Source organism: Petaurus breviceps, unplaced genomic scaffold (assembly GCF_028583685.1).
Source record: "Petaurus breviceps papuanus isolate PSGF00001 unplaced genomic scaffold, PetGlider_PUasm1.0 77, whole genome shotgun sequence".
Taxonomy (NCBI): domain Eukaryota; kingdom Metazoa; phylum Chordata; class Mammalia; order Diprotodontia; family Petauridae; genus Petaurus; species Petaurus breviceps.
In genome coordinates, this window is record NW_027186492.1 from 22197425 (window position 1) to 22210102 (window position 12678).

Genomic DNA, 12678 nt, shown 5'->3' on the forward strand with positions numbered 1-12678 from the left:
CTATTAAATGAATACATAAGTAATAGCATCAGAGTTAAAAAAATTGTAATTGACCAGATGAGGGGTGGGGAACCTACAGCCTTGAGGTCATATATGGCCCTCTAGGTCCTCAAATGTGGCCCTTTGATGGAATCCAAACTTCATAGAACAAATCCCCTTAATAAAAAGATTTGCTCTGTAAAACTTGGACTCAGTCAAAAGGCTGCACCCAAGGACCTAGAAGACCACATGTGACCTGGAGGCCACAGGCTACCCAATCCTGGACTAGATTAATGAGGCAAATATATTAAGATGAAGTTTAATAGCAATGCATAAAATCTCATCTAAACATATATCTACCCCTACACATGGAAAAAATATTATACAAATACTAGACTCTGAATAAATGTTTGTTGCTAATTATTCTAGTCTTGCTTCCAAAATTTCCTCTGGAAAAATCTGGGATTTTAATAAATTATAAGCACAATACAAGTCAAAAGTGTTGCATAGCAGCCACCAAAAATGAATGTGATGCTAGACTGCCTTAATATATTGTCCCTAACTAGGAACGTGACAGTACTACTGTACTATGCCTCAGTTATAGCACATGTGGAAAATTGTACTTTGCTCTGTTCTTCATTAAAATATAATAATCCTTTAAAAATTGTTATTTTATACCAGAATGGTCCTTTAGGGACAAGAGATAGTCGTGAAGGGAAAAGTTGGGAACAGAAGCAGTTTATAATATAAAAAGAATTAGATTTGGAATCAAGAGACCAAGGTTTCAATGTTGGATCTTACACTTGCTAACTGTATGACCCTAGGGAAGTGACATTACTTCTCTGAGTCTCAATTTTCTTGTCTTTAAACTTGTGATATAATATTTTCATGGCCTTCCTCACAAGGTAGTTGAAAGTTACTTTATAAATTTTAAAATTCTATGTAAGTATGAGTAATTATATATATAATTTTTAATAGCAATCCACATGTCTGCTGACCAATTTTGTGCTCACCTGAGAACACAGTGGTAGCAAAGGGATCACCCTTTTTCTAGTGTCCAGAATCACAATTATTGTTACTTTACATCTCTCCCAAAGGGAATAAAGGAACTCATGTCAATATCTTTATTAAATGTAACATAATAAGCAATCACCTCACCCCCAAAAGACCCAGAACATGTACCATACCTGAAACTCATCATAAAAGTTACAAAACGTGACTCCAGGAATAACTACCACTCTGAAATGAAAAAGTTCAGAACCCTAAAGAAAAATAAACAGAATAATTAGCAATAAGTTGCATCAACAGACTTTAAATGCATTTGTAATGAAACAAGAAAATATTAATAATATTTCAAGCATTGAATTATTACACTAAATATTCTAAAAGCTAAAGGAGAAACTAACTTTATGGTCTATTAAAGCAGATCCTATATTGAACAATAATAAGAACAATTAATAATGATGATGACAATCCTTCAAAGTCCAGCCCATTATTTATGTAATGAAGGGAAATTCATTCTGCTTTTTCTCAAAAATGATCTTATCTTCAAATCATACCGTGGTGCATTGTTGTACAGTCCTAAACAATGACAAAGAAGGAGACTGACAGCTATTACAAGAATCTCTGAAGCCTTGGAAGAATCCTGATGTATTAGTCAATTGGATTCAGGCTACATGTTGCAGAATGGATTATCTCCTCAGCAAAGGTGATGAAACTATTGACAAGAATGTAAGACCATCTGGGTTGACAAGAGATTTCAGACTGGCCTTACTTGAAACCATTGTGATTATAACCATGACAGAGGGTCACAGAGAAAGAGAACCCTTTTTTATGTTCTGGTGAAACAGGAAGGCAAACTACACCAGAATAATTTAGAAATGCCAATACCCTATCTGGTAGAAACTTTTCATTGTGAATGGCACTGCCACCTAAGCTGGGCATGTAACAAGCACATGTGAAATGGAACAAAGGTATGAATATTTTCTCTATGTACCAATAAGATAACATGGCAAAACTAGAAACAGATCTCACAAATTACAGTTAAGGGTCTCAGGTCCAAGTCATATCACTATATATTGCTAACCAATGTAGAACAACCCCCGAAAACAAGCAAACACATTTATTTGTGAGCCTAGAATAGACAAAATAAGAGATAAGTGAGGAGCTAATGAAATCTATCATGGGAAAAGTTGTAGATGCTGAGGTAAGAGTCTTTGGATATCTTGGTCATGTGACCACCAAGATGGCAGATAAGTTACTTTCTCTAAATCCCTAATAAATACTAACAAAGGTATTGAAAGCACAATCCAAAAAGGAAGAAAAAATCTTTATCTACAAATGGGAGGAGTTTGAGGTAGATTTTCAACTCTACCCGAGAACAATATACTCACTGTCAAAGGTAGATGGGACAAAAATTGGGCAATGAGGGAATATAAAAAGGGCTGAAAGAACAAAGGTCAAGAGAAAAATCCTCAATGCAGAGCAAAAGTAGAAAAATCAGGCAAGTTGATCCTAAAACCAATGGGAAGGATGAGTGAATGCCCAAAGAATATAAGTTATCTTTTTTTTTTTTAAAGCAATCGGGGTTAAGTAACTTGCTCAAGGTTACACGGCCAGTTATTTCTGGGTGTGGTGCTGGGTATCTGAGCCCGGATTTGATCCAGGTCATCCCGACACTGGAGCTGATGCTCTTACTCGCTGAGCCATCTGGCCGCCCCAGAATATAAGTTATCTTAACATATATTGAGACAAGTGAAAGAGGACCAATGCCTGATGAAATATAGACCCCCATGTTTTACAAGAGACCAAGGAACAATACTATGAAACTCAAGAATGATTTAAAAGAGAAATCCATTTTATAAGGAAATAGAGTTCAGAACTTAAGTATTCAATACAAAATTCAAAATGAAGAAACATTCCATATATTAAGAAAATGAATTCTTGGGGGGCAGAGTCAAGATGGCAGAGTAGAAGCATGACCTTTGCTCAGCTTCAGCTTCCACCTTCCCGAATCCATGTAAAAAGGGGACTCTAAACAAACTTTGGAGCAGCAGAACAAAATGACACAGAGAAGCTAACCTCCCACTGAGGACAGCCCGGCAGGCTGGCAGGAATCCAGTGGGTGCCCTGGGAGCCCAGTCCAGCCCCACTCCGAGGCTTTAGCCCGAGGGTGAGCCTGACCAGCCTCAGCCAGAGGGACTCCAGATCAGCAGCAGCTGTGGCCATTTCCAGATTTATCAAAACATAGACGTGAAGGACAAAGTGAGAGGTCAGTGCAGTCTGGACTTTGGGACCAGTAAGTGGGAGTGCGTGTCTTTTACCCCCGGGGCAAGAAGCCAATGAGATGCTGGCACAGCCAGGCAGCTCCATGTGGCAGCTTCAGCTCATGGCCTGCAGAGTGTAGGGAGACCAAGCACCAGTCTGAGGGGTAATCGCTCTTGCTTTAACCTGCTTGGATCTGGATTGCAGTCTAGGGTGGAGGTCCTGGGGTGTGTGTCCAGCTTGCCAGAGCATGTGGAGACCTCAGAGAGGGCACCCATCTAATACCTCCAGCAGCTGAGAAAACCCCAGGGTTTGGGACGAAAACTCCCCTTTCTGGTGGCATAATCCTACTGTGGCAAAAAGTCCAGGGTCAAGTGACTGAGGGGAGACATGACCAGGCAAAGGAAACAAAGCAGACAGAAGATTCCAACATCACACTCCTATTTTGGGGGCAAAAAGGAGCAAAGCATGGAACAGGAGGAAAACAGTTTTTTGCCATCTGGCAAATTTGACTTTTTAAGTCATTCTTCTCCTCATTGCCTTTTTGGGCCTCCTTTGCCATTTGAGTCAGTCTGTTATTTAAGGTGTTATTTCCCTCAGTCATGATGTTGACTCTCATTTCATAATTTTCTTGCATTGTTCTCACTTCTCTTCCCAATTTTTCCTCCACTTCTCTTATTTGGTTTTTAAAATCTTTCTTAAGGTCCTCTATGGCCTGTAACCAGCTTGTATTTTCCTTTGAAGCTTTTGGTGCAGGAGTTCTGACTTCACTGTTTTCCTCCTGTTCCATGCTTTGCTCCTTTTTGTCCCCAAAATAGGAGTGTGATGTTGGAATCTTCTGTCTGCTTTGTTTCCTTTTCCTGCTCATTTTGCTACTCAATTACTTGACCCCTGGGCTTTTGCCACAGTAGGTCTCTGCCACCAGACAGGGGAGCTTTCGTCCCAAACCCTGGGGTTTTCTCAGCTGCTGGAGGTATTAGATGGGTGCCCTCTCTGAGGTCTCCACATGCTCTGGCAAGCTGGACACACACCCCAGGACCTCCACCTTAGACTGCAATCCAGATCCAAGCAGGTTAAAGCAAGAGCTATTACCCCTCAGACTGGTGCTTGGTCCCCCTATACTCTGCAGGCCATGAACTGAAGCTGTCACGTGGAGCTGCCTGGCTGTGCCAGCGTCTCAGTGGCTTCTCACCCCAGGGGTAAAAGACATGCACTCCCACTTACTGGTCTCAAAGTCCAGACTGCACTGACCTCTCACTTTGTCCTTCACATCTATTTATTGATAAATCTGGAAATGGTCACAGCTGCTGCTGATCTGGAGTCCCTCAGGCCGAGGCTGGTCAGGCTCACCCTTGGGCTAAAGCCTTGGAGTGGAGCTGGGCTTGCCTCCCAGATTGCTGCACTGGATTCCTGCTGGCCTGCAGGGCTGTCTTCAATGGGAGGTTAGCTTCTCTGTGTCATTTTGTGGGTTCTGCAGCTCCAAAGTTTGTTTAGAGTCCCCTTTTTACATGGATTGGGGAAGGTGGAAGCCTAAGCCGCAGTAAGGTCATGCTTCTACTCTGCCATGTTGGCTCCGCCCCCAAAAATGAATTCTTAATGAAGAATTTCTCCAAAGATGAGAAAACTAGATTACCTGGTGTGGAATCCAAGTATGTCACATGTGAAAAGAAATACAACAGAAGAAAGAAATGACAGCAACATTTTTAAAAACCACATGATTGTAGAGAGGCCAGATGACTGAACTTTTAGAGAAGACCCACAGTGATAACCATGATTGCAGTTCTCCCAAAAGAAAAGAATACCCCTCATCCCTGTAAAACAAAAGAAAAGAAAACAAAACAAACCACATACACTAGCACACAACACATGATAGAAAATACCTGCCCAGACGTTTTGAATACAAAATGCATAATGTTAAAGTTCATATGACATTAACAAACATGGGAATGACAACTCCAAGGAAGCTATAGAAATATGAATACTTCATTCATGCAAATAAACAGAAAAAGTTCTCATCATATAAAGGCAAATAAAACTATTCTTGAGAATTTGAGCAACGCACTGTGATGGAAAGAAAGCAGTATTACAAATAAAACTTTTTTTTTCCCTCTCATAAAACTCATGTGTAAACTTTTAAGAATAACATTTTTATTTGGTGTTGCTACACCAACCACTCCAAATCTATAAACTACATGGAATGAAAAGATACAGAGATCTCAAAAAAGAAATTCAGACTATGTGGGAATAGGCTGAAACACATATCATTCCCATCATCCTGTCTGTTATCTGTCCTGTAGATACTTTCAGTAAACCTGTAGAATATGTTTACAGCCTTGATTTTTTTAGCTATAAAAAGTAATTATTTTGTCCCCTTTTGAAATTGTTTACAAAAATATTAAGTATAAAAGAATATCAAAAAAGCTACTTATAATAGGATTACTGCTGACCATCATCAAAAAAGAACATTATTGTAATCCTATCACTATATTCCTTATAGTAATAACATTATTATAGCAATAATATAGCTTTGTTGTTTAGTCATTTTAGTCATGTACAAATTTTCATGACCTGATTTGTGTTTTAAATATTTTTTTGGCAAAGCTACTAGGGAGGCTTGCCATTTCCTTCTCCAGAACATTCTACAGATGAGTAAACTTAGGCAAATAGGGTGAAGTGTCTCACCTAGTAAGCACTGAGGCCAGATTTGAACTCATGAAGATGAATCTTACTGACTCTAAACTCCATATTGTGCCCCCTAGCTGTCATGAGTAATAATAATAATAATAACTTATTAATGTGGTTTCTTAAAGTATTTCCTTCACGAAACTCTGTTATGTACATAGTGATGGGGTGCTTGGGATCTATATTTGTAAAATCAATTTGTAAACTCAATTTGTAATACCAATTTGTAACATCAGTAATGGTGGGGTGCTTGGGATCTATATTTGTAACATCATTCTGTAAAACTTTGTAACATCAATTTGTAAAACCAGTTTGTAAAATCACACTCCATCCCCCCCCACAGCCTCAGAGCATTAACTCTGCCCCTTCTCCCCCTGCCCCTAGCTTCAGAGAAATAACTCTGACCAGCAACAACTATCTAAGGTTGGAACAATAACAAACTATTCCTATGAATCCTTCACAAAAGTATCTATAAACATTCCAGCTTAGGCAACTATTATCTCCCCCTTGTACAATGTCCCGCTGTCCCCATGAATCCTTTGGTACCCCACCTCTAGGTTGACTCCTTGCCTGCCTCAATGAATCCTTTAGGACACTATCTCTGGGTTAACTCCTTAGCCTATTATCCACTGAGTCTTGATTAGCCTTGGTTCCCAGACATTAATCTTGTCAAACATGACACTGATGGGTAGCAGACTGGGAACTTCTCCATCAGCCCTTGACTGCTAGCTGACTTAGTGACGTTTCAAGCCTAAAACCACACCTCCAGGTAGACCCACCTTGGGCTTTTTCCCAGTGAATCATGGGCAATATGCCTGCACAGTTACATAAAACTTGCATGCCCCTTTAAAGACTGACCCCACCTTAACTCCTCCCTAATCCCACCCTTAATCACCTAGTTAGCATAATTGGCACAGGTTCTACTATGGATGATTTTATATAAATCTTAATTCTACCCCTTTAAGGTTGCAGGTCTCCTAAGGATCCTTACCCACTGTAAGGCATATAATAAACTTTTACAACTCTGACTCCAATTAGGCTTGAGTTGAATTCTTTCCAGACTGAATCTCAGGTTCTGGTCTTAAGATAAGATCAGAGTTCCTGCTGAACCTAATAGCCAACCCTCATCAGTAGTACAAGCATTATCACTCTCATTTTACCCAAAAGGTTTTGTTCCGAGTCTTGAATTTGAGTAAAACCTCCTTCTCTTGTTACTTTTATACTGTTAACTTTGTCATTTAGCCTTGCTGAGCCTTAGTTCCTTCATCTGTACAATTAGGTTAATAACTAAAATAGTTTGTACAGTACAGTAAAATACAGTGATGTGCCTCAGGGTTTTAGTGGGGAATAATCAAGATAATATGTAAACTTTAAAGCATTATGTAAATGTCAGTTATTATTAATATGAAATTAGGTAAAGTGTTTAAAATTAATTTTAACACATGAGAACCAATACAAGATAGGATTTATAAATGCACATGGCAAAATGTAATAATTTAAAATTAATTATTATGATCATCAAATCCACTCATTAAAAAAAAAAGACCCAGTCAAACAGATCCCTTAAGTATATCCTGAACACTGTGAAGGGTCTGAGGCTTTTGGTATTTGCCACTTGACATAATTGTGTCCCCTTTAAAAGAATATATGGGTGAATTATTGCCTTCTATAACAAATAGCAATCAGGGATTGTAGATTTGACCTATTCCTATGGACTTAGATTCACAGCCTGCCCTTGATTCCTAAATAACTACAACAGAGTGGTCTGTACTATTTGTGTTGTTCAGAATCTTTTTTATCTACCTTGTTTACAGGTTCATGTGACATGATTTGAGTCTTTTTCTGTCTTGGCTTTCTGATCCCCATGGTACTTTGCTCTCTATTCCAGCATATTATATAAGCACATATTTTCCCTCAGACCCTTAAATAATTTTTTTTAAATGATCCAATTTCTTGCCAATTTGCAGAAGAAAAGTCTCCCATTTTGACCTTCCCCTTACCTCCTTTCAGTTTACTGATCTCAGATCTCTGGCACTACTCTTCAAATGCCTCAGCAATACCTTGGGAAATTTTCAGTGACCATGATCTGCAATTCCTCCCACTTACTTCTGCAAAGATAACCTGGGTAGGGACATCTGGAAGACTCAGAAGTCATCCAAGAGCAAATGATGGCTATTTTCTTAGCTTCAAACACTGTAGCATTTTCAAGTTGCTATAGGGAGCCCCAGTATGGGTTTTAACTTGGGACTGATATTTCTCATATGGCTTTATAGGTACATTTGGAAATATTTAGAAATAGCTATGGGCCAGAAAGTGTTCTCCTAGCCCCATCTTGATCACAATGTGAAAGTGTAGGATAATCTCTGAACCTGGGTCCAAAGGCACCGAATAGTCCATAATACTAGGCAAACACTTCCTCCCCCACACACATATCTCTTTACTAACCATTACCACAGACCTGGAGGATGAAGGGAAATACACAGTCACTTCAAATTTGTAGACATTGTTAAATGCCTATGTTGGCAAAGCACTTTGTGAGACTAAGGGATAAAAAGATAAAAGATGAAAAAAAAGAGATCAAAGTTCCATTTCTTTGGGTTGATCTCAGAGGATTGATCTGTATTGGATAGATTGTTTTAGTAATAGCTAGTACTGAGGTGACAACTGGAGTCACAAGAGAGGATGAACTTCCAAAAGAACAACCATGTAGAGAGAAGAGGTTTAAAGATAATCTTGGGGAACATAAGCAAAGTTATACTTAGAAAGGACAGGATCACTGAGCCACAGAGGAAAATGAAGTGTGGTGAGAAAGAGCTATGTGGAGAATAAGAAAAGAATAGTATCTTAGGAACTGAAAGATAAGAGAGCATCAAGTATTGGAAGTGATCCAAATGAGGAAGAAGACTAAAGAATTTGGCAACTGAGTTTCATTGGAGTCCTTAGAGAAAAAGTTATTTCATCAGAATGTTGGGGACAAAAAAAATCAGATCATAAGGCTAAGGAGTGGTAAGAAATTATAGGCAATAAGTATAGACTACTCTTTCTTAAGCTTATTGATTAAAGGGAAGAAAGACAAATGATGAGATCTTAGGGAAATGAGGACAAAGGAAATTATAGATGATGGGTGGATAGATAGATAAATGATACATGAAATTATAGATAGCTGGATGATAGATACAGACAGATATTTATAGATAATCAGGTTTATATTTTTGTTTCTAAAGATTTATATTTATAAAAAAGATATGTGTATAGATCATATAGATCTAGAAATGTAGATAGGGATATAGAGATTTCAATAGAGATCTAAAGATAGAAATTATCTATCTATCTATCTACCTACCTATCTATCATCTATCTACCTATCTATCCATCTATGCGTCTATCTTCTTGAAACCTGAATATATTTGTAGCTACCAGGAAAAGGGTCAAAAACAGAGGAGAATAATGAAAAAAAGACAATGATTCCTGAGAAAACAGGAGGGTAGGGGCTAAAGTGAGCAACAAAATGTTTGTCATTTAAAAGAAGTCAAAAGCTACATTCTTCTCTATGAATTAAACAACGGGGGATAAGTTGATTGAATATACACATTGTAGAAGAGGGAAATAGAAGGAATTTAATTCAGACTTTCAATATTTTCACTAAAGCAGGAAAATGTGTCATATTTTAAGAGAGATGTAGTTTAGGGATGGGCATGGGAGTTTCAAATAGAGATGACAAAAATCCATCATGAGGTATTGGTAGAGATTTAATCAAAGACCTATAGAAGGGTGGTACAGCTATGAAAGTCAAGTTAATCTAAAACAGAATGAATTTGCAGTGGAACCAGTCAGTGAATTGTCACAGAATGGTTTAGGAGCTACGAAGGACAGTAGAAATTATCTAATCTGGGAGAAATGATTATGTATAACTAAGTACTGGAAAGATCCAGGCATTTTCCCTGTCCAATTTCCTTGTTTAAAGCCCAGACTTTGAAGAACATTACTGACCTCTTCGAAAAATTCACACCATGGAGATCACCTTATCTGAAGTGAATTCCTGTCCATTGCATTCTACTCAAGAAAGTTTGGGTGGATGTAGATTCTTTGTCAAGATTGCCCAAGTCTGGGGGTGGTCAGGGTGTAAAAATAATCTCTTTGTCCGTGAGTGACATCATGTCATTCTCTCACCCCTTCACTGGAGTGAGCCTACTTTTCATTGTAATATTCATTCTCTCATTAATTGTTAACTAATCAGAGCTGATTGCCACCCTCAGGGATACCCAGAGGCATATAAGTTGTGAGCTCACTACCATGAGTCATCTTTGGTCCAAAAGAGAGATGGTCAAATCACCATTGCTTTTATTAATAAAATGATTAATTAGCCAGAAACTATGTTTCAAACTTTTTTAAATGTCACAAATCCAACATCTTCATTTTACAGATAAAGAAACTGAGGCCCAGAAAAACTAAATGACTTGTTCAAGTTCACATATTAATAAATAGCAGTAGAACGGTTTGCTTTTTGACTCATTGGTGTGGCGTTGAGTAGCTTTGGTCAGGTGACAGGATTTGGGATTAGCAAATTGGAAATATTGCAGAACAAGTGGTAATGGGAACTCCATTTTTGAAATGGGTAATTATAGGGTCAAAACTATCCAAGGAAGAAGGGGGAATGAGTCAGAAGAATAGGTCAATAGTTTAAAGGTGGTAGAAGGGTCAAGATAAACCAGAAGAAGGAGATATTTACTTTAAAGAAAGAGGAAATGTTGGATGGGGAAAATTTCCTGAATGAGATTGAAAAGGATTATATGTTGGGTGGAAGTAGAGGGATTAAACATTTTCAGAGACTGGGTTAGATTATATAGATTGGATAAAGCATTTATTATTAGTTTATGATGTGTCAGGAATTGTGTTAAGTGCTAATTTTTTTAAAGATAAAACACAAGACAGTTCTTACACCACACCAAGCCCCTTCCTGTTCTCATTTGAGGAAATCAAGAGCACAAGTTAATTTGTACTTGTGAAATTCACAAATTGTACTTGTGAAAACTCCTTGTAAAGATAACCCTGCACAGTGATGGTGGTCCATATGGGGTTATACCGTGTTTCCCCGATAATAAGCCCTACCCTTACTGTGTAAGATTCCTCTAAAATAAGCCCTCCCCCGAAAATAAGCCCTATTGAGATTGCTACTGTAGTGAAGCAGTGAGCGTGTCATCCTGTTCTTCCCCAGTGATTTGCTTATTGAATAAAGGTACATTTTTTTGTTCACATTTACCTGTTTATTAAAATTGCTGTCAATGTTCATTAAAATAAGCCCTCCCCTGAAAATAAGCCCTCTGGTGTTTTTCTGTCCAAAAAAATTAATAAGACAGTGTCTTGTTATCGGGGAAACACGGTATATGTTGGAACAGACAATTTTCTATGAGTAAAAATATACAAACTTACAGTTATGCTTAGGTTAAGGTCCTTTGGATTATATACAGGAAGAAAAATCTTACTTTCTACATAATTCTTCAGCTTCTTCATATTTTCTGGCATATTTTGTTCTATAATATACAAAAACATGTTTCAGGCATATGTTTTCCCATCAAAACAGCATGATGATTATGATATACAAGAGCCCAATTTATATTGTATAACAAAGTATTTTCCATATAATAGCAATTATTTTTGTATTATAGATAAGAGAGTGAGATTAGTGAGGTGAAAAGGTTTGCCTAAAGTCACACAGTATTAGTGCAGTGCTCTGCTTGAAATAGATTATGGATTCAAAAGACTTCTGGACTGGCTTGAAAATACGTCAAGTATCAATAATGCTTCTATGGGAAAATATGCTCCAAGTCCCAATCAACTGATTCATGAATGATCTTTTCATAAGTTAGGGTGTCTTGCACTTGTGTTCAAAGCTGTCTAAGTTATCCAAACTTGAGAACCTGAAGAATATCTAGCACACCAAAACTCAAAGAATAGTGTTGGAAACCTAACAAGAAAAACATAACTTGCAAGGTTGTCATTAAATATCATGAAATCACAAAGTGGCAGAAACCTTAGGAATCATCTGTCTAACCCCATCAGCTGACAGATGAGGAAACAGAATCACTGAGAATATATTTACATAAATATCAAGTATAAGATTACCATATTTTATTTGCTTTAAGTATTCTAATTTCTACCTATATACACTAGGACTGTACTAAAAACTTCAGGTGCCACTGAGAGTCTTATAATTTTAGATCTGTCTGAGTTTGAGAAAAGTATCTGAGGTAAGCAAAATGGTGCAATACAAAGAATTAGAATAGCTGAGCTCTAACAATAAACTACTGCAATCACAATCTAAGAAAAACATGAGATGATTCAGAAATCCAAGGAGAAACCATAACCCAAGAACACAAATTCAGGCCACACACAAGTGACCCAACCAAAGACTTTTGGAACAGTGGTAAGCTGGATTTTCCATCACTTTTAACCCATAATAGGATCAAGTGGACAAAAGCCAATTGCAGGAAGTCAGTTCTGTGGGTCTGACCCCAGAGCAAGATACCAAAGCCTCATACTTAATTTAGCTTACCTCAGTCCAAACTGGCTCTTCCATCTCAGCCTCAAAGTGACTCTCAATCCTAGATGTATACATCTCAATGTCTCTGGCAATCAGTTTTCCTCTGCACCAAGGGTGTGCATTGTGGTAACAGGGAATTCAGTCAGAGTGAGGCACCGTGGTATTGTACAAAGTGCCCTGGATCCAATTTTTAGTTTTAGTTTTTCTGCCTT

At 37.9% G+C, this 12678-nt stretch overlaps 1 protein-coding gene across 1 annotated transcript in view; it reads right to left on the minus strand.

Moving 5' to 3' along the window:
- CATSPERB (cation channel sperm associated auxiliary subunit beta) overlaps window positions 1-12678 on the minus strand; it is a 185040-nt gene that overhangs the window by 17514 nt on the left and 154848 nt on the right. The window contains exons 24-25 of the mRNA XM_069105680.1: window positions 11356-11456; window positions 1167-1241 (exon numbers count right to left, since the gene is read on the minus strand). Coding sequence (XP_068961781.1) covers window positions 1167-1241; window positions 11356-11456 — 176 coding nt within the window. The remainder of the gene's footprint in view (window positions 1-1166; window positions 1242-11355; window positions 11457-12678) is intronic.